The 19,601-nt window shown below is 59.4% G+C and overlaps 2 protein-coding genes across 10 annotated transcripts; both read right to left on the bottom strand.

Annotated features, from left to right (window-relative positions):
- Positions 1-52: 52 nt before the first annotated feature.
- On the bottom strand, positions 53-10,395 carry Dmpk (DM1 protein kinase). Of its 8 annotated transcripts, XM_076572442.1 has the most exons (16): positions 10,085-10,395; positions 8,232-8,323; positions 7,920-8,003; positions 7,751-7,846; positions 7,355-7,503; positions 7,070-7,163; positions 6,667-6,873; positions 6,088-6,351; positions 5,368-5,453; positions 2,841-2,952; positions 2,152-2,176; positions 1,989-2,109; positions 1,810-1,907; positions 1,602-1,648; positions 1,220-1,305; positions 53-895 (listed from the first exon to the last, which is right to left on the bottom strand). In XM_076572442.1, the coding sequence occupies exons 1-16, from the start codon at positions 10,242-10,244 to the stop codon at positions 748-750; spliced, it is 1,869 nt and encodes a 622-aa protein (XP_076428557.1). In that variant the 5' UTR covers positions 10,245-10,395; the 3' UTR covers positions 53-747. The 8 variants fall into 8 exon arrangements, with proteins under 8 accessions (XP_076428557.1, XP_006993800.1, XP_015842716.1 ...); XM_006993738.4 differs by having other exon boundaries at positions 1,220-1,309; positions 1,989-2,176; XM_015987230.3 differs by having other exon boundaries at positions 1,989-2,176.
- Positions 10,396-11,458: 1,063 nt separating this feature from the next.
- Dmwd (DM1 locus, WD repeat containing) lies at positions 11,459-18,684 on the bottom strand. 2 transcript variants are annotated; one of them, XM_006993773.3, is made up of 5 exons: positions 18,199-18,684; positions 16,007-16,189; positions 12,946-14,211; positions 12,236-12,310; positions 11,459-11,978 (listed from the first exon to the last, which is right to left on the bottom strand). In XM_006993773.3, exons 1-5 carry the CDS (start codon positions 18,631-18,633, stop codon positions 11,931-11,933), a joined length of 2,007 nt encoding a protein of 668 aa, XP_006993835.2. In that variant the 5' UTR covers positions 18,634-18,684; the 3' UTR covers positions 11,459-11,930. The 2 variants fall into 2 exon arrangements, with proteins under 2 accessions (XP_006993835.2, XP_076428527.1); XM_076572412.1 differs by lacking the exon at positions 12,236-12,310.
- Positions 18,685-19,601: the final 917 nt, after the last annotated feature.

The following is a 19,601-nucleotide window of genomic DNA, read 5'->3' as shown; positions in this document are numbered from 1 at the left end:
TGGGCTCTCATTGGCCCACCGGGGGCTTCCTCCCCACAACAGAAACATTCGCTTAGAGCAGACCAGAAAGTATTTTATTCGCAAGGGTCGGGGGTGGGTTGTCGGTGGGGACAGACAATAAATACCGAGGAATGTCGAGTCTCAGTGCATCCAAAACGTGGGTCCCGGAGTCTGTCAGTGAGTCAGAGGACAAGGTCAATAAATACCCAAACTGCCTTGGGGCTGGGGGGGGGGGCTGGGGGGGTTGCAGCCGTGGCTGTATGTGAGGGAGGGGTCGCAGCAACCCCCAGGAGCGGAGCTGTCGGAAGTCAAAGGCTTTCATGAGAGCTGGTAGAGGTCCTGCTGGTCGTTTGCTGTGAGAATGGGACGTCCCCAGAGATCAGGGGCTCATGCACAAGGACTTATGGTTTGTGACCGATATCTGGAAGCGTGAAAAGTGAAATCGGATGGGCTGAGCAGTTCGCCCATCCACGTCGGGGCTGAGTAAAGGGTGGTCGGCGAATGCCCCGGCGGCAGCGGCAGCGTTCAAGCCGCCAGCCCTGCAGAAACCGGGTTCCTGCAAACGGGTCCTGCTCCTCCCTCCCCGGCCGCCGGGGGGCGGGCCCGGATCACAGGCGTGGAGCCGGGTGGGAACCAGGCTCGCAGAAGTGAGGGATGGGGGGGGGGCGAGAAGGGGGGACGGTCTCTGTGCCGTTCCCAGGTCACACGGCTTTCTAAGGGGGCCTAGGCGAAAGATGGCTTGGAGTCCTAGGGTTCAGGGGGCGAAGGTGGCTCCCGGGAAACACCAGACCGGGGTGTAGGCCACCAGCCCAGTGCAGCCCAGTGTGGCGGCAGCAGCCAGAGCAGCGGCGAACAGGAGGAGGCAACGCGCCTCGGATAGGCCAGGCCTAGGGACCTGCAGGCAAGAGGGCGGCATTAGCAACAGGCCACAGGGGCCCACTGGCTCCAGGGAGCCGCCCGGCCTGCACCCATAGACGGGCCAAGAATCCTCGGAGCGTATCCCTGATTCCCACAGCCCGAAGCTAGTTTGCCAGCTCGCAAACCTGAGTTCCCATCAGAACTCATCATTGGCTACTGCGTAGCGGTCTGTGTTGATTGGCTGCGCGATCACCCTCCCTCCCTGCGGTGGGCCGAGCTCCACAGAGGCACAGCAAAGCGGTGGTGACACTCAGTGGGCGGAGCGAGCCGGAGGCCCGAGGTGGGCGGACTTGGGACATACCCTGGCAGGGAGCAGCAGGTGACGGCGGTGCACGGGGCCTGGCCCCACCAGCGGGCATTGGCCCAGAGCCACGGCCGGGGGGCCATCTAGCTGGAGAGAGAAGGGACAGGTGACCCGATCGGAGCCCAGCCCGGCCCGGCCTGGACGCCCTCAGCAGCAGGGCAAGAGGCAGTACAGGGAGTCAAGGCCAGAATGGGAACCTAGGACGTTCCTTTGGGGAGGATTTGGCAAAGGGCCTGAAACGAGGGAGAACTGGGAGATGCAGGCTGAGTGAAGGGCGTCTTCCTCCTAGAGCCCCCAAGGAGAGCGAGCCCTAAATGTGGGCGGGAAATGGGCTGTGGGTAGCAGATTTGAGCGGGGGTGGGGAAGATAGGGGTCTTACATGGGAAGGTGGATCCGTGGCCCAGGGACTGGGGACCCCCATGACAGCTGGAAGGAGAAGAGAGGTGTATGGAGCGTGGAGGGCGGAGGAGGGCGGTGGCTCGGCGTGCCCCAGCCTGGGCCCCTCCCCTGCTCCAAGTGTCCACACACCCAGCACGCCCCCATCTTCACCCAGCGCCCTCCTGGCCCAGGGTGGGTGAGGGACTCGCCTGCGGCTCCCGGGGCCTGCAGCATCTCCATCCGCTCCTGCAGCTGCCGAACGTGAGCCTCCAGGTCTCGGTTCCGGACCTCGGCTTCCTGCAGTTGGCTGCACGAAGATAGGAAGGTAAGCCAGTCCATAGGGTGAGGGGCTGCGAAGGTTGCTGGGACCCCGCACCTCGACCCCGACCTGGAGAAGTTCTGGTTGGCAGTGCGGATAGCCTCCAGCTCGCGGCTCAGGCTTTGCCGGGTGAGAACCTCCTCCTCCAGGGCTTCCTGGAGCTCCCGCAGCGTCACCACGGTCTCCGCCTCTGCTGCCGCAGCGGCGACAGCGGGGACGGCCGCTGGGTCACCAGCCGCTGGGTCGGGCACTTCGGCCTGTAGGTGGGGATTGAGTTGGGGACCAGCACTGGGCTCAGCCCCGCACACCCTCCCCCCACCTCCAGTCCCTGGTATCCTAGGAGCTTCTGGGAGTCAACACAGGAACTGAAGGGCTGGCATCAGTATGTCCCTCCCAGTTCATGTGCTTCAGACAAACCTGGCTTTACCCACAGACCTCCCCAGTTCGTGTGTGGCCTGCTGTCTACAACCGCCCCGCCCATGCCACCCACCCACCTGCAGCTTTTAAGAAACCAGTATCCCACCTGGTGGGCTCCAACCTTGTTCTTCCGACTAACCACGAGGACCCCCAACTCAGCCTCCTCCAGGTGGTCAGCAGTCCCTCCTTCCCTCCCTCCTTCCCTCCCTCCCTCCCTCCCTCGCTCCCAGCCCCACGCCAGGAGAGCATCTGCCTCTGAGCTGTATATTCCCTAGCTCTCGTTCTTTCCTGGAAGACAGGGTCTCATCGTATAGCCCAAGCAAGACCTGACTTTGCGATCCTTCTGCCTGTTCCTCCTGAGTAGCTAGGACGACAGGGGCTGCTGGGTCTTACTGAAGCAGCAGCCTGGCAGCGAACGGCCAGCTTGGCACGGCAGGTGCCCCCACCCAGCAAGCTCTGCCCCTCTCTCTGCTCGGTCTTCACCAGGCTCTCCTGACTACTCACCACTTGATCCGGTGGGGGCACTGGGGGCTCCAAGTTGAGCACTTGCAAGTCTGCCTCAGGCAACTGCAGGGCCTCCAGTTCCATGGGGGCGGGGTCCAGGGCCTCACTGTCTCTGAGAGGAGGAAGGGGCTACCAGACGGGGATCGGGGCTTCCCGGCCTGCGGGCACCAGGCCAGGCTCCTAAGGCCCCATGGCTGAAGGAGGAGCGGGGCACAGTGAAGAGAGCAGACTGCTAGGGCCGGTCCAAAGGGCCCCTCTGCCTAGCAAAGCCCCTGCTGACAGGGCCTCAGACTCTTGGCCGTCGTGCCCAGCGGTATGGCCCCACAGAGGGTGGGCTGTATCCCAACCTGCTCTAAGCAGCATAGGATGCTGCTTGCAGATCAGGACTGTGCAGGTCTGGGGCAGGGCTGATGGTGAGCAAGCTTCCCTGTACAGGAGGTGTTCCCCGTTTACTCCTGAGAAGAGGGCCATTCAGTCACTGGACATTTTGTGGCAACGGGGATTAAGCCCAGGACCTCATACATGCTAGGCAAGTTCTCTTTGTTGTTAAGACGGGTTTCTCTGCATAGCCCTGGCTGTCCTGAAACTCACCATGTAGCTCAGGCTGGCCTGGAACTTGCTCTAGCTAACGACCATGAACTTTGGATCCTCCTGTCCTTACCTCCCCGGTGCTGGGATGACAGGTGAAGGCACCATGCATACTCTCCGCAGTGCTGAGGCCGAAGCCCAGCCCCTGTGCATGCCAGCCAAGCACTCTGCCAGCCCAGCTGCAGCTGCAGCCTGGTGCTGGGATGCTCTCCTGCACTGGAGCATGTCCCAGCCCTGAAGCACTGTCTTTCTTGAATAATTGGTTTCTCTTTTTCTTTTCTGAGACTAAGGGCTTACTATGTACCCCAGGCTGACCTTGAACTTGTCATCCTCCTGCCTCCACTCCTCCAGCACTGGGACTGCAGGTGTGTGTGCCACCACATGCCTGACCAATAATGAATTTTTTTTATTTTTGGTGTTTTGAGACAAGTTTTCACTCTGGTTCATCAGGTTGGCCTCTTTGACGGTGGGGTTAGACGGTAAGCCACCCTGCCTAGCAACAGTGGATATTTGTCTATCTTTGTCTCTTGAGACAGAGTCCCTTGTAGCCCAGGTTGGTCTATATAGCCCAGGATGGTCTTGAACTTCTGATCCTCCTGCATCTACCTGCTAGGTGCTGAGATTATAGGTTTGTGCCACCACATCCAGCATAACAGATGCTTTCAAAAGGCTTTACTGACTAGGCACGGTGGTACATGCCCATAATCACAACACTCTAAGGCCAGCTTAGGCTGGATGAACAAGATCCTGCCTCAGAAAACAAGACAAAGAACTTTTAAAAACTCAAAAGTTGTTTTATTGTTATATGCTTCAATGAGTTTGTGTTCTTAAAATGTCAAATTCCAGGCTTGTTTTCTGAAAGTCTGGGTCCTATGACATGTCCTAAAAACATAAAAGTCAATAGCTGGGAGATTCTGGAAGGCTAAGTATAAGATCTTTGGGTTATGGCGGGTGGTGGCGGCGCATGCCTTTAATCCCAGCATTCGGGAGGCAGAGCCAGGACAAGCACCAAAACTACACAGAGAAACACTGTCTTGAGAAAAAAAAGAAGAAAAAAAAGATTCTTGGGTTATACAACTGGACTGAAAATGTTGAAGTACACATGGCCAGGAAAGCCAGAGCTATGTAACAGAGAGACTCGGTCTCAAAAAAGCAAAATAAAACCAATAAAATACATATGTGTTCCTGTGCAGGCTAGTCTTGTGTCAACTTGATACAAGCCGCGAGTCATCAAAGAGGAGGGAGCCCCAATAAAGAAAATGCCTCCAAGCTGAGCAGCGGCGCACACCTTTAATACCAGCACTCAGGAGGCAGAGGCAGGAGAATCTCTGAGTTCGAGGCCAGCCTGGTCTACAGAGCGAGATCCAGGACAGGCACCAAAACTACACAGAGAAACCCTGCCTCGGAAAAACCGAGGGAAAAAACAAAACAAAACAAAACAAAATAAAAACAAAACAAAACAAAACAAAAAAAGAAACAAGAAAAAACCCACCTACCTAAAAACATCAGGCTTCAGGCAAGCCTATAGGGCATTATCTTAATTAGTCATTGATAGGAGAGGGCCCAGCCCATTGTTGGTGGAGCCATGCCTGGGCTGGTGGTCCTGGGTTCTATAAAAAGCAGGCTGAAAAAGCCACGAGGAACAAGCAAGCAAGTAGCACTCTTCCATGACCCCTACATCTGCACCAGCTCCTGCCTCCAGGTTCCTGCCCTGCTTTGAGTTCCTGTCCTGACTTCCTTCAAGGATGGACTATGATGTGGAAGTGTAAGCTAAATGAACCCTTTCCTCCCCAATCTGCTCTTGATCATGGTGTTTCATCACAGCAACAGAAAACCTAACTAAGTTCCTCAGAGTCCTTGGTCCCAAGACTGATCCTTCGAACTGACGGACTGAAGTGAGCCTGCGTACACACAGTAGCCAGTGGGCAGTCACGCTTACCTGAGGGCCATGCAAGAGTAAGAGTAACCCACGAAAGGCAGGTGGACCCCAAGCGGCATGTCTTCCTGTATGTCCGACAGGGTCTCCTGTGGACGAGGTGCAGGGCTGTGGCCAGCAGTTGTCAGGGACGCCCTCACCCCTCCGATCATCACTGTCCCCCCTAAACCAACCCAGGAACTAGGGGGTCCCCCCATCCCTTTCTCTTCTCTCTTGTGGCTTCTGGTCGGGGCTCTGCCCACACCACACTTTCCTCCACTGCCAGTGGGCCAAGGCAGGACCTGGAGCCGGTTAAATGCTAAGAGAGCACTCTCCTGAGAAAGGATCTCCTGCCTCTCCCAGCATCCTTCTGGGTCTCAGCTCAGTCCCCTCCAAGAAGCCCTCTAGCACCTTCCAGAGCCCAGGTCTGCACTCCATTTTAGCCTTGCCAACAGTGAGCCCTCTCTGTCTTGAGAACTGGTCACTTGTGTGTCCTCAAGCCTGAGTGGACACATAGCAGTGCTCTAGAATAAAAATTTGGGACCCAAGAAGGTCATCACCCATTTTTTCAGTTTTCAAGGGAGGGTCTCACCCTACAGCCCTGCCTGGCTGGCTTTGACCCTCCACTGGAGATGCACCGTCTCTGGCCTGAAGGTGTGCACCATCACATCTAGCCAATCACCCCAGTTTTCTGGCGGGGGTTAGGGGGGTTCCCTCAACCACTCAGGAGACACAGGTACGTACCCCGCCCCCGCTCACCATGGCAGTGAGCCGGTCCTCCACCACATCAAAATTGCAGGTGTCCGTGGCACCCTCGAAGTCTGGTGTAAAGGGGGGCACGCTGTCTCTGAGACCCTCCCAATCAAGGCCACAGAAGAAAGGGTGCTTCTGGAAGTCACCTGCCCCACCTCGGCCTAGCCTTATCTCAGCAGGGCAAAGCAACCTCCGAATGAGATCTTGAACTTCCTCGGGGACACCCGTGTCTGCCAGAGGCAGAGACAAGTGTTCCTGTTCGGAAAGCAGAGAAAACCAAGAGGAAGTCCTGGGCTGAGAGCTGGCTCAGTGGTCAAGAGCACTGGCTGCTCTTGCAGAGAAATCAAGGTCCTGTTTCCCAGCACCCACATGGCAGCCCACAAGTCTGTGTGGCTCCAGTTCCAGGGGACCACATAGTGCATTCATTCATGGGCATTTCACATAGTGCACAGACGTACGTGCAGAATGAACGCTCATTCACACATATACAATTATCTTCAAAAAAGAAAAAAGCGTCAGCCTGGGAGCATGCGCCACCACGCCAGGCGCCCTGCGTGGCGCCCCGCTCACCGTGTAATGCACAATCTTGGCATAAGTCTCCGCTGTGGAGTCGGCGTAGAACGGTGTCTGCCCGTAGAACATTTCGTAGGCGAACACGCCCAGCGCCCACCAGTCACACTCGGGTCCATAGCTGCCTGCCCCAGGCCCTCCGCCCACAGCCTGCAGGATCTCAGGAGACAGGTAGTCCGGGGTGCCCACAGCCACCAGCGACCTCACCTGTGCCAACCAGACCTGAATACTTAGACCCTTCGCCACTGTCCAATCGGGAGCAAGGGGCGTCCCCAGCCCAGCTCCTCTTTTGCTCTACATCCGGCCCCGCCCCTACCCAAGCTCTGCTCTTCATCCCAGTGCCCTCTGCATCCTCTGGTCCCCGACTGGTGGGGAGAGTTTCGCCAGGCCCTTCCCACCATACCGTTCCGTCAGGCTGTAGTTTGAGGCAGGAGCCAAAGTCAGCCAGACGGATGTGCCCACACCGGTCCAGCAGAATGTTATCTGGTTTGATGTCCCTGTGCAGAGAGAGAAGAGGGAAGGATGCTTGAAGGACGTCCTTCCTGGGTCCCCAGGCTCGGTCCAGTTCCACCCCAGCAGGGATTCTATAGTTCTAGACCACATTCCTGCCCCCAATGGGATCGGACCTCAGGTACCCTTCCTTCCCACACAAACTCTGCTAACCCTCCAAGGGCCCTGCCGCGCCCACCTGTGCACGTAGCCCAGCCGGTGCACCGAGTCTATGGCCATGACAATCTCGGCCAGGTAGAAGCGCGCCATCTCGGCAGGGATCCGCTCCCCAAACTTGCTCAGCAGCGTTAGCAGGTCCCCGCCCACGTAGTATTCCATGACCAGGTACTGAGAGCGGGCATGTCACAGGGGGTCGGTAGCCCCCAAGACTCCCAGAGACACCCCGTCCCCAAGCATAGAGCCCTCCAGTGTGAGAGAGCACCCCAGAGATCCGAAGGCCGAACCAGACATCACCTCTGTTCTCAAGGAAGATCCCTCCTCTACCTGAGACAGTCCTACCCGGCCCTACTCCAGCTTCCTTGACTTAAGGTGGTGCATCTGTCCCTCCTGCCTGGTCACCCTGCCCGGAGCTCACCAGGTAGTTCTCATCCTGGAAGGCGAAGTGCAGCTGCGTGATCCAGCGCCGGTCCCCCTTCACCAACACGTCCCTTTCTTCCCGGAAGCACGACACCTGTGAGGTAGGGGAGACGCTGCAGAAAGTGAGCTGGAGAGACGAGGGCGCCTCCCGCAGCCCTGGCCCTCACCTCGCCTCTCTTCAGCATGTCCCACTTATTCATGATCTTCATGGCATACACCTGGCCCGTCTGTTTCATCCTCACCACCGCTACCTAGAGGCGGACCGGGTGACAGAAGATGAAGCAGGGAAGCAGGCAGGCTCCCCAGACAGGGCTCCACCCTATCTCCACCCAGCCTTAGCCACGCCCCCACGCACACAACACCGCTGACTGCCCTCAAGCCCCGCCTCGGCCTTAGGTTCAAGCTCATTCATCAATTTTTAAGGCTCTGCCCCCCGCTGCTCTGCCCCACCCACCTCAAGTTCCACTCTCAGGACTCACCTCACTGAATGCCCCGCGCCCGATCACCTTCAGAATCTCAAAGTCATCCCTCTGCAGTCGGACCTCCTTAAGCCTTGCTGCAATGGGCTCCACTGGGTGGGGTGGAGGGAGGGAGGGTCAGAGGTCTCTACACGCTTTCCCTGCCCCTCAGGATGATTTTAGGATTCTGCTTCCAAAGCCTCTGCCATGCTTGGGGGACCCAGAACTGACTGTCTCCACAGGGCTGCAGTGTGGCTAGGGAAGCGGGAACCTAAGCCCTCCAGCCCCACTCCACGTGAAGATGAGGGTGCTCAGTCAGCCGAGACCTCATCTAACGTCCTGGGCCGCGGCCTCAACAGGCAGCGGCGTCTGGCAGCCAGCGGAGGGCTGCACTTGGGAAACCCGGCGTGTGGAGCCTGCAGTAGGGGGGGTCACAGCCCCCAGGTCCTGGACACTGCGGGAAGGAAGCATCCCTGGTCTCCTTAGCGCCAGCGCTGCAGGGGGGGGGGGGTCTGCGCTAGCCAGGGTGCTTCGGCAGGGGGAGAGGGCAGCTAGGCCAGGGGCTGAGGACTCGGGGGCAGGGGCAGGGGGCAGAGGAAGGCCAGGCCTCCCCTGGGGAAAGTCAGGACTGGCAGTGAGGACAGGAGGACTGAGCGTGGGCAAGAGGGAGGTGGTGGGTGACGGGGAAGAGAGGGTTCGGGGAAAGTGGGCCGCTGGAGAAGACACAGCCAAGGCCAAGCTGGGGGGGTTGGGAGGAGAGAGCCAAGGCATTGAGCCCTTTTAAGGCAGCGGGAACCCAGGCCCCCTCCCCCGCCCAGGCCTGGCAGGGGAGGGGCCCACGGGATGCTGCTCAGGCCACAAAAGGACTGCTCCTAGAGGGCCAGACCCCCACCCCCACTCCAGCTCTCAGTTTACCCTGCCAGCCCAGCCCCATCCTCTGCAAAAGGGAGGTTGAAGGAGTCACTGAGGGCCACAGAGGAGAAAAGTCCTCCACAAACTTAGTGGCCTAGCCCATGGCCTTTACCTTTCCATCTGTAAAATGGGGGAGGAGGGGAGAATGAGCTGAGGTCACAGACATGGGCATACAGGTCAAGGACCAAGAGCAGAACCCTTCATGACAGGCACGGGGCAACACAACAGTGTTATTTGTAAGGAAGCTGGGTTAAGCCTGAGCTTTGGGCTGGATGTGGGCAGGAGCAGATAAGCTCCAGGCCCATGCACCAGGCCAGAGAAGCCCTTTGGAGAAGGGCATTTAAGTCAACAGGGGAACTAGAGGCCTTGCGCTAGGACCACGGAGGCAGGTGGACGCCAAGTAAGATCCCCAATCGGGGCCACAGGGTCTAGGAGGGACCAAGACGCTAAGGATGGGCACTCAGAAGCTGAAGTTGTTCTCCCTAATTTGGGGGGACAGAGGGGTGCTGGGTGGCGCCTGTCTGCCGGGCTGGCTCTCCCCCAGGGCCTCTGTGAGTCACTGTGCCCTCATAGTTCCTGGACACCTGTCAGGGCAGCTGGGGAGGCAGACGCCAAACACCTGCCTACAGGCCACACCCTGGCAGCTGCCCCACGCTGTCCCTCCCCACACTCTGGGAAACCAGGGAGGGCTGTAAAGCTCATTTTGGAGGGTGAGGGTCCTGGAAGAGAGAGCCGCCAGGCCCCTGCGTGGGTCTAGAGAGAAGGCAGCAGGCTGTGCCCACCCCAGCCCGCACTGGCTGAGTCATGGCTGGCCTCCACGGACCCCAGTCTGCCCCGCCAGGGGAGCGTGGGGTCAAGGGTCCCTGCAGGAAGCCCCCTCCTCTCCGGCCCCCCGCAGCCAGTTCCTGCCCTGCAGACCCACCTCTGCCGTGCCCCCACCCAGGCCTCCTGCCCATACTCACCCCACTGCAAGAAGTCGGCCACATACTTGTCCTGGGCTAGGTGGGAGGCGCCCAGCTCCTGGTGGACGCCCAGGAGAAGGTCGAGCAGGGGCTCCAGCCCCAGGAAGCTGGGGTCCAGCACCAGCTGCTGGAGCTGCCTCAGCCGCACCTCGGCTGACATGGTGGGCAGGCAGCACCATGGCCCCTCCCCGGGCCGGAGCTCGGGGTCCTCCTGTCACGGGGCCTGGCTGCCCCTGTCCAGGCCCCAGAGCCCGGGCCGCATGTCTGTCTGTCTCCGACTATCCCTTGGGTCCCTCTGGCCAGTTCTACGGCTGAGGCCTCCTCCTCTTTCCCCACCCCTTGGCCCAGCCCCCCTCCCGCCTCCCAGCCTTAACCCCTCCTGAGCCAACACCCCAACTCCCTTCTCTCAGGGCCCCTCAAAACTCAATGCCCAACGTCAAGGGACAGAGTAGTACTCCAGAGATGCCCTGAAAAGCCCCTCCCCGCTCACAAAAGGGAGGAGCACAGGGAGTTACAGGTGTGGGGTGTCAGTGCCCAGAAGGGCCGGTCTAGGCTCAGAGCCGGGAGGGGGGGAAAGGGGCCGAGGCCTGAGCCCACAGGGGAGGGGGCAGAGGCCAGGGGCAGCTTCTTCGTGACTCAGCAATGGATTCCGACTTTGGGACAGTTAAATTTAGTCCCTGTGCCTGCTGTATTACACGCCCCCCCTTTTTTGGCAGGAGGTGGAAGGGAGATCAGGAGGGAACGTATCCAGCCACCAGGGCTAGGGGTGACCTGCTGGCCCAAGCCTGGAGGAGGCAAGTGGTGGAGCCAGGCCCTCCCCAAGTGAGAGAGACCCCAAAAATAGCTCCTTGGCCACAGGCCGGGGCAGCCACATTCCTGCCTGGGCTAGGATTAGAGACAGAAACATTTTGGGGGTTGGGGGCGGAGTCACCTGGACAGCCAGCCAGGGGACATGTTAGTCTTTCTAGGGTGGCCAGTTCTCTGGGGAGGAAATCACGGCCTCGAGCTGGCACTTCATGGGCCAGTCACAGATGGGCCAGGGGCACCAGGCTGCAAAGGCATGTCCAGAAGAGGCGGGCAGCTCAATTCCCAGCTTCCTCCCTCCTCCCGCAAGAGCAGGCCTGGATAGTCCTGGTGCTTTGACACAAGTTTCAAAGCCTCCCAAGGACCTAGCGAAGGGGCCACATCAGCCTCTTGACTCTGGGGGTCAGGGGCTCTTCTTCCAGAGGCTCTGCTCAGGGCTGGGGGCAGGGGAGACTGTGGATTGGCCTTCTTTTGGTCAGAGCACAGCCCGCAGGACGGACGGACGGACACACACGGACACACACACACACACACACACACACACACACGCCCCAGGGAACAGAGACGCAGTGCAAACAAGGACTTTAGTATAAATAAGAGGTCCAGGGGGACAAGGAGGGCCCTGGGGGCTTCCATAATTTAACACTCTTCAAAAGCACAAACCATAGCAAGGGATGGGGTGTGGGCTGGGAGGGGGGACACCCCCCTGCCACCCTCTAACCCAGGGGCACTGTGGAGCTGGGCGGTTGTGGGTGGAGTCTCTCCCAGGAGTGAGCAGTCACATGCCGGGACAGGGAACTGTGTTAACACTGACATTTCGGAGGACAGGTCATTGTACTTGGCAGTGGGTGGAGGCCAAGCCTGCGGCCACACAGGCCGCTACATCCCCTTGGCTGGGCCAGTGTAGGGGTCCCCAGTATTTGTGCAGGGTGGGGGCTTGGAGAAGTCCTTCCATCATGATTAGTCTTGTTAATACAGTGATCCTTGAGGTCAGCAGGGAGGGTTATGGCTAGGAGGCTGGGGACACAGGACATCCACGGCTTCACACCACAGTGCCACTGGGGGAGTTGCCTGGTTGGGAGGAGATGCCCTGGGGAGGGTGAGAGGGAGGTTGGATTAGACAACACCTGGGCTTTTGCTAGTGCTTGGAGGGGGGGCGGGGGGCCACCCAAAGGCTTCACAGCTGCTTCTGCCCCAGCTGGGTCCCCTGGCCCCCCAGTCCAAAGCTGCCGTCCTGGCTAGGAACCAACAGCTCAGCGTCTTCCCTGCCCCAGGTGACCCAGGGCGGACAAGGCAGGGACAGTGGAGAAAAGAGAAGGCCACTGCCAGCTTGGGGGTTGCTCCTACCTCTACCACTGACTTGCTGGGTGACCGGGGCCAACTTGCTTCCCCTGCCTGGGCCTCGGTCTCCTCGTCTGTAAACTAGGGAGACAGAGGAGTTTCTTTTAGAATTCAGACTTCCCAAGCCCTACCATCCTGCCTTCGCTCTGAGGCTGCTCTGAATGCTAAGGCTTCTGGACTCTAACCTTCCACAGCGAGGATCTGAGGGCCTGAAGGCAGTGTGGGGTCCCAGAAGCTGAGCTCACATGCTCAGAACCTAGACAGACCAGGCTTTCATCTCACTAAGACCACAGCCACCGCACGGCCCATATGCAAGATGCAGTGACCAGGACACACACGCCACGCAGAAGCGCAGGCCTGGGCCCTGACGATTCCCATTCAAGCCTTGAGCAGCTGGCTCAGAAATGGAGTGTCTAAGAGACAGGCTGGAAGCCAGGCCCTCAGCTCAATCTCATTCCTAGAGTGTCAGCCCCAAACTAAAGTTTCACCATTTAAAATGCAGATTTCCCGTAAAAATAGGTTCTGCCTCGAGTGTTAAGTGCTAAGGGTGGGTCACTGGGCCATCAGAGGCCCTGGATGGTTGGCTGTGGGCCCCGCCATTCTCTCTCCTACACCTGACCTCTGCTGACTGGTGCCGGGAGGGTGTCCCTCAGACAGGCAGGAACCATCCTGATGCCCGAGCCCTGGGGGTCCTGCCCCAGGGCAGGTGGACTCACCGCCTTGCCTGGCCGAGCCCAGGTGCAGATGAGGCCCTCTTGGCAGGCGGTGATGATACAGTCCTCCAGGAACAGCAGCACGGTCAGGCGCTCCTGAGCGATCTTCTTGCACACGAGTGGCTCCAGCAGCGGGACCTCGTGGATTCGAGGGCACAGTGCCGTGCCCAGCACCTTGGCTGGGTCCAAGCGGCTGCGGGGAGCAGGGCCACTCAGCTTGTCACTGTTGCTGCTACTGCCCCCACTGCCCCCGCGGCTGATGTTTCCCAGGCTGTGGTAGCGCTTGTGTTCCTTTTCAGCCCCCCGGTCCCGGCGCTCCTGCAGGGTCAGCGTGGCGAAGCGGCCGATGCTGAACGGCGTGCCAGGCTCCACTGCTGCACTGGGCCCGCCAGCCTTACCGCCACCAGCCGGGTGCGGGAGGCTGTTGGAGCGTGACAGGGAGCGGGGCAGGGGGCCTGTGCTGCCTGTCTCTCCGGCCCGAGAGCTCCCCGAGGCTGGTGGGGTGGCCCCCGGTGTGCCTGGAAGGGTGCGGGTACGGGCCAGAGAGGGGTGAGGAGAGAGGACGTCCTCCGTGAGGTCCCACAGGCAGAACTGTGTGTCCTGGCCAGCTGAGCCAAAGCGGTAGGTGATGGAGCCAGCCTTGGGCAGTGGGGACAGTGGGGGTCCCGTGTCTGAGCTGGTGGCTTCAGGCTCCTCCTCCTCACCACTGGGATCTCCGTCACCACTGGATGATGCCGCCTCCTCTGCCCGGGTGGTGTAGGGATCGAAGGCCACGGCGTTGACCCAGGACTTGTGGCCATGGCCTCGAGCCACCACACGACCCTCCGTGAAGGACCACACGGTGACCAGGTCGTCTTCCCCTCCCGTCACCACATAGCGGCCATCGGGGCTCCAGCACACACAGAGCAGACCCCCAAAGTAGCTCTTCATGAGCCCACGCAGAAGCATGCTGTCAAAGTGGAAGACACGCAGACAGCCATCCTGGCTGACGCAGGCTAGGTGTCGGCCATCGGGTGAGAACGCAAACTCGTTGAGGGGCCCCTCCCCCACCGCCCACTTGGCCAGTGGATTGCGGGGCGCCTTGCTCTTGGCTGCGTAGACGGCGAAGCCCTCCCCCTGTTTCAGCAGGCTATACTGCGGTGGGGTGGAGGCGCAGGGGTGGCTGACATTGTAGAGGTACAGGTGGCCGCTGGCGTGAGAGGCGAGGAACAGACTCTCTGACTCAGGCAGCCACTTCAGGTATGTCACCTTGGTCTTGTCAATCAGCCGCTGCGAAGGGAAGAATGACAGGGTGGGGTTGGGAGGGGGTGACCACTTCTGTTGGGCCCCAGCTCCCCCACTGACTGGGACAGAGGAAAGAAGGGCTGCCTGGGAGGAGTCCACGGTGCCTCCATGTCCCACTTCTGACCAAGGCACAGGCCTGCTGTCAGAGGGCTAGCCTCTAGCCACTTCATTATGGCTGTCTCCACTGTCAGCCTAAAGATAAGAACTTCAACCTCCGAGTCCTGAGAAAGGGTCCCCATCACCAGTCCCAGCGGCTGGCACAGCATCCGAAGGACATGGCCAAGCAATGCCCTGCACAATCTGAAGGCACCTCACCCCCCGCCTCGGCTGCCCGTGTCAGATCCCTCCAGGCATCTCTCTTTCCCACACCGAAGTCTCGTCTTCCAACAGGAGCTGTAGGCTCCCTGAGCAAAGTGTGCCCACAACCCAGCACCCTGGCCCCACGGCCACCACCCACAATGCCCCCGCTGGCTTCACCCACTCGTAACCGCCTCTTCCTCGGTGGCCAGAGATTAGTAAATTCCAGTTCGCCCCGAGCGCTGCCCTGCCTGAAGCCCCACAGCTCGAGGCAGCCACTGTGATGACCCAACTTCTCTCCTGGGACCTGGCTGCGTCCCACCCAGGGCTGAGGAAGCCCCAGCCCTCGAAGCATCTCGGCCCTGTGGCTGAGGCACAAAAGGGCACGCAGGGTTCCTCTTGTGGCTCCTGGTGATGAGGAGGGCAAGGTCCTTCCTACAGCTTTCCAGGCCAACCAAGGCACACCTCCCGTTCCTTCTCAGAGTGCATCTTCTGTCTTTTCTCCCTCAGCGGCTACTCTGGCCACACAGCCCAGTGGCTGTCCTGTCTGGGGGAGTTTAGCTAAGCTAAGCTGTTCCTTCTACTATGGAGCCCAGGCCAACCTTGAACTTTCGATCCTCCTGCCTCAGCCTCCCAAAGAGCTGCAATAACAGACCTGTGCTACCAGGCCCAGCCCATTCTCTCTACTTATACGTCCTCCCTGCCTTCCTGGCTGGCCAGGGCCACACGCAGCACACCCAATGGACCTGTGCAGCTTGTCTCCAGCCTGAGAGGTGGCTAGGGCACTTCCATCTGCTCACTGAGCTGTTTGTGGACAGAGGCCTGCACAGGAGGAGTCCCTGGTCTGGGATTTTAAGGCACTCACTGTGCACCTCCTCGCTCCCTCTGGCCATCTGCTCATCTGGAGAACATGTGTGGACCACCTCCCCTGGACCACAGACAGTGGGGGGGGGCTCCCTGCCTGCTTGCTTGCTAAGGTCATCTCCTGGCATTCCCTCTTAAGGCCAGGCAGTCCGACCGAGCAGTCCCTGTGAATGAGTTATATAATCCTGTGAGGAGGGACACAAATCCCACTTTGCAGACCAACACTATGGCTCAGAGAACAAACCACCTTCCCCAGACCACACAGTAAGTCAAGGATACAGCAGGGACTAGAATCCAGAGCCTGAAGAGCCCAGACTTTGAAGTTAGCAAGAATATCAAGAAAGTCCCAACTGCCTATGAGCCTCAGTCTGCTAATCTGTGAGATGGGCACCATACTTCCTTATCCATCCATGAACTTAAGAAGTAAAGCTTCTTTCAACACAGGCTGGCACCGTAGAGGACCAAGACACTGTAAGCACAATGGCGCCATCAGCAGCAGCTGTCTGTCACTCGCTCCCTCTCCCTCCTCCTGCCCCACTCAAGTCTATTCTGTGTCCAGGCAGCTCAGTGTGGGGGTGGGGAGAAAAACAAGAAGCGGGCAGTCCACGTCCTCAATCACCTCTTCGTTGAACAGCTTGCTGGTGTCCTTCTTGATGAGGTCCAGGTACTGCACCTGGCCAGCAGAGAAGCCTACCAGCAAGGAGATGGTCTCCGTGGCAGCTGTGAACTGGTTGAAGTCATGGCAGGTGGGCTGGGTCCCCTTGTAGATCCGCTTGTCGATGGGCTTGTTGAGGTCAATGGACTTGAACCGTGGGAGAAGACAAGTTAACGGGTCAGAGCAGGGAGAGGAAGGAAGAGGAAGCTGAGGTCGGGGGAAACCACCAAGAGGAAGCAGGGTTAACCTCGGGGGAAGTGGGTAGGTGGGTGGGGAGGGGCAGGTACCCACAGGCCGGAAGGGGATTCAAACCCAGAAGGGCAGCGCACACATGCTCACATGCACACCATCCAATAAAGACCACAGAGCCTTTCAAGGTGTAATTTAGGGACAGCCACAGGGTTCAGAGTCCCCAAAGGCCTGGAGCAGATTCTCCTCCAGTCTTCCCAGCAACCATCACAGTACAACTCCAGCAGGACTTAGCACAATAGTCCGAGACCCCCAAGACCCAAGGACTCAAAAAATCCCAACCTCCTAGATTTCTCTCTTTTTCTTTTGTACATGTAGGATATGCCTGTGTGCATGCGTGTGCATTAAGAATGGGGGTGAGAGTTCAGAGGTCAACATTTAGGGTCTTTCTCTGTGACTTTCTAACATTTGACACAGGGTCTCTCCCTGAACCTGGAGTTCAACAACTCAGTCAGACCGGCTGCCAGAGAGCCCCAAGGACCCTTCGGCCTCTGCCCCCTGAATTGGGGCTGCAGACATACAGCCTAACATGGGGCACCGGGTCCAGACTCAGGTCCTCATGACTGCAGACATACAGCCTAACATGGGGTACCGGATCCAGACTCAGGTCCTCATGAATGCAGACATACAGCCTAACACGGGGTACCGGGTCCAGACTCAGGTCCTCATGAATGCAGACATACAGCCTAACATGGGGTACTGGATCCAGACTCAGGTCCTCATGAATGCAGACATACAGCCTAACACGGGGTACCGGATCCAGACTCAGGTCCTCATGAATGCAGACATACAGCCTAACATGGGGTACTGGATCCAGACTCAGGTCCTCATGAATGCAGACATACAGCCTAACATGGGGTACCGGGTCCAGACTCAGGTCCTCATGACTGCAGACATACAGCCTAACACGGGGTACCCGATCCAGACTCAGGTCCTCATGCCTTCAAAGCACACATTTCATCCACAGAGCCATCTCCGAAGCTCCATTTCTTTCTATTTGGCTCCCTAAACTCCAGGACCACTGTCATAGTTCAGACACCCATCAATCATCACAGTCCCTCATATTTTAGGTACACAGTCACCCCTGGACTCTCAGGATCCCCATCTCTCTCCCTCTCACACTTCTGGGACTAATTGCTTTAGAGATGCCTGCCACACCTGAGGATGCCCCCTGCCAGGAACTCCATCAACTCAGGACTCCCTTCATCTCCTCCAAAGCCTCACTCCCTTCCGACTCCGCATTCTTTAGGATCTCATTCACCTGTTGCTTTGTTCGAAGACCCCTAAACTACACCTCCGGTCCACCCCCTGCCTTTTACCTGTAGGGCTCTCAACCTCATCACTTACAAATAAACGCCTGGCACTCGTGGGTTGGATAAGTCTCAAGACTCACTGCAACACGCCAAGAACGCAGTATTTCTTCCTTCTTCCGTCTCCCCTATCCTCTGAGGATTCCCCACCGCCCGCACAATGCCTGTGCCCGCGGAAGCCGTGAACCCCCGCCCCATCTCCACTCAGAAGCTCCATCAGGTCCAGAACACACCCTCACCACCTCCAAGAAGCACCCCCGACCCCAACACACAGACACACACACACACACACACACATGCACGCACACACACGCACACACACTCACGCACACACACACACTCACGCACACACACCGCGCACACGCACACACACACACACACACAGACACGCACGCACACACACCGTGCACCCACACACACGCACACACACACACACACGCACGCACGCACGCACGCGAAGATTCCCCTGCAACCTCTCGGGCTCCATCAGCTCCAGGAACCAGGCTCCCCCGGGATGCCCACCCTCCGCTGCCTCCGCCACTCCGGGGACCCCGATGCATGCGCTCGGCACCCCCGCGGCGCGGATCACTCACTCACCCGCTGGCTCCCGCGGCGGCAGCAGCCGGGGTAGAAGTAAAGCTCGCGGCCCAGGTTGAAGCAGACGCGGTCCCCACCCGCGCCCAGTCCCGAGGGCGTGGAGGGCGGCTCCCCAGCGCCATCGGGCTCCCCGAGGCGCACCAGGCTGAGGCGGACGGCGGGCAGCGCGGGCCCGGGGCCCGGCCCGGCGGGCGGCGGGGACGACGCGGGCCCCGCGGCGCCAGGCCCCGAGGCGGCGGCGGCAGGTCCGGGCGGGGGCTGAGGGGGCTGCGGCGGCGCCGGGGTCTGGGCGGAGGCCGGCCCCGACCTGCGCGCCGCGTCGCCGGGCAGCAGCTTGTAGAAGCCCTCGCGAGTGCGGAACTGCGACTTGATCTCGGCGCAGTCGCCCATGGCGGCGCTGGGGCCCGCGCCGCCCTCCGCGCCGCCCGCCGCCATCTTGGCCGCCCACCGGGCCCCGCCGCAGCCGCCCGCCGGCCCGCCCGCCCGCCGCCGGACCCCCGACCGGAAGCTGCGGGCCTAGCGCCGGAAGGGGTAGGGTCGTCGTCCGGGTGACGCGTCTACGATTGGCACCCGGAGCCGAAGGCGGGAGGAGCGGGGGACAGTTGCTGAGGTAACGGTTCGGGGGGCTGTGGGCGGGGTTACGGGGTGGGCGTGGTCGCCGCGACCGACGCCGGCAAGTGGTTGGCTGCGGGGCGTGGCCGACAGGAACGCCCTGGACCCTAACAACAGCAGCGCCCTGGGAGGCGTTTGCCTAGCAACCGAGAAACCTTGAGCACTCTTCAGAGTCCTCGTGTTGTTACAGCTGACTCCAGGCGATTCTTGCCTTTATTATTATTATTATTATTATTATTATTATTTTTTAAACATTACGGGGGGCTGGGGAGATGACTCCGTGGTTAAGAGGTGAAGGCTGCTCTTCTAGAGGACCTGGGTTCGTTTCCCAGCGCACACACGGCAGCTCACACCTGTCCGTAACCAGTTCTAAGGGACCCGACACCCTCACACAGACATACATGTCGGCAAAATACCAATGCCTATAAAATAAATAAATAAATAAATGCTTTTTAAAAATTACTGCCTTTATCTATTTTTTGTGTGGACAAGCACAGTGTCAAACCCCCTTCCAGCATGTGGGTCCTAGGCTTGGGAATCAGGTCCTCGTGCTTGGCAGTAAGTGCCATGACCCGACCCGCCGGGCCATCTCAGTGACCTTTGTTTTGTCCCACACTTGCAGCCCAGGCTGTCCTCAAACTTGACCCAGTCCTTTGGCCTCCATAAGTGCTTGGATTTCAGGCCTGAGACCCCGCACCCGCTTCCTGGTGTCATTTTAGACTCAAGGGTTTACTTCTCTGCCCTTCCCTCCTCATGTGGTCCCCTGCTGCTGTGAGACTCCTGTGGAGCCC

Source organism: Peromyscus maniculatus, chromosome 1 (assembly GCF_049852395.1).
Source record: "Peromyscus maniculatus bairdii isolate BWxNUB_F1_BW_parent chromosome 1, HU_Pman_BW_mat_3.1, whole genome shotgun sequence".
In the NCBI taxonomy this organism is placed as follows: Eukaryota; Metazoa; Chordata; class Mammalia; order Rodentia; family Cricetidae; genus Peromyscus; species Peromyscus maniculatus.
The sequence above is the reverse complement of the archived record's forward strand: the minus strand, read 5'-3'. Positions and strand labels throughout refer to the sequence as shown.

Coding starts and splice junctions, on each gene's coding strand:
- Dmpk (XM_015987230.3), bottom strand. CDS start 10,244: ATGTCAGCCGAGGTGCGGCTGAGGCAGCTCCAGCAGCTGGTGCTGGAC. Junction 8,324..10,084: donor GGCCGACTTCTTGCAGTGGG/GTGAGTATGGGC, acceptor CACCCCACCCAG/TGGAGCCCATTGCAGCAAGG. Junction 2,177..2,840: donor TGCCCCCACCGGATCAAGTG/GTGAGTAGTCAG, acceptor CCCCACCTACAG/GCCGAAGTGCCCGACCCAGC.
- Dmwd (XM_006993773.3), bottom strand. CDS start 18,633: ATGGCGGCGGGCGGCGCGGAGGGCGGCGCGGGCCCCAGCGCCGCCATG. Junction 16,190..18,198: donor GCCGCCGCGGGAGCCAGCGG/GTGAGTGAGTGA, acceptor CCACGGTTCAAG/TCCATTGACCTCAACAAGCC. Junction 12,311..12,945: donor GGGCTCGGCCAGGCAAGGCG/GTGAGTCCACCT, acceptor CTGTCTCCCTAG/TTTACAGACGAGGAGACCGA.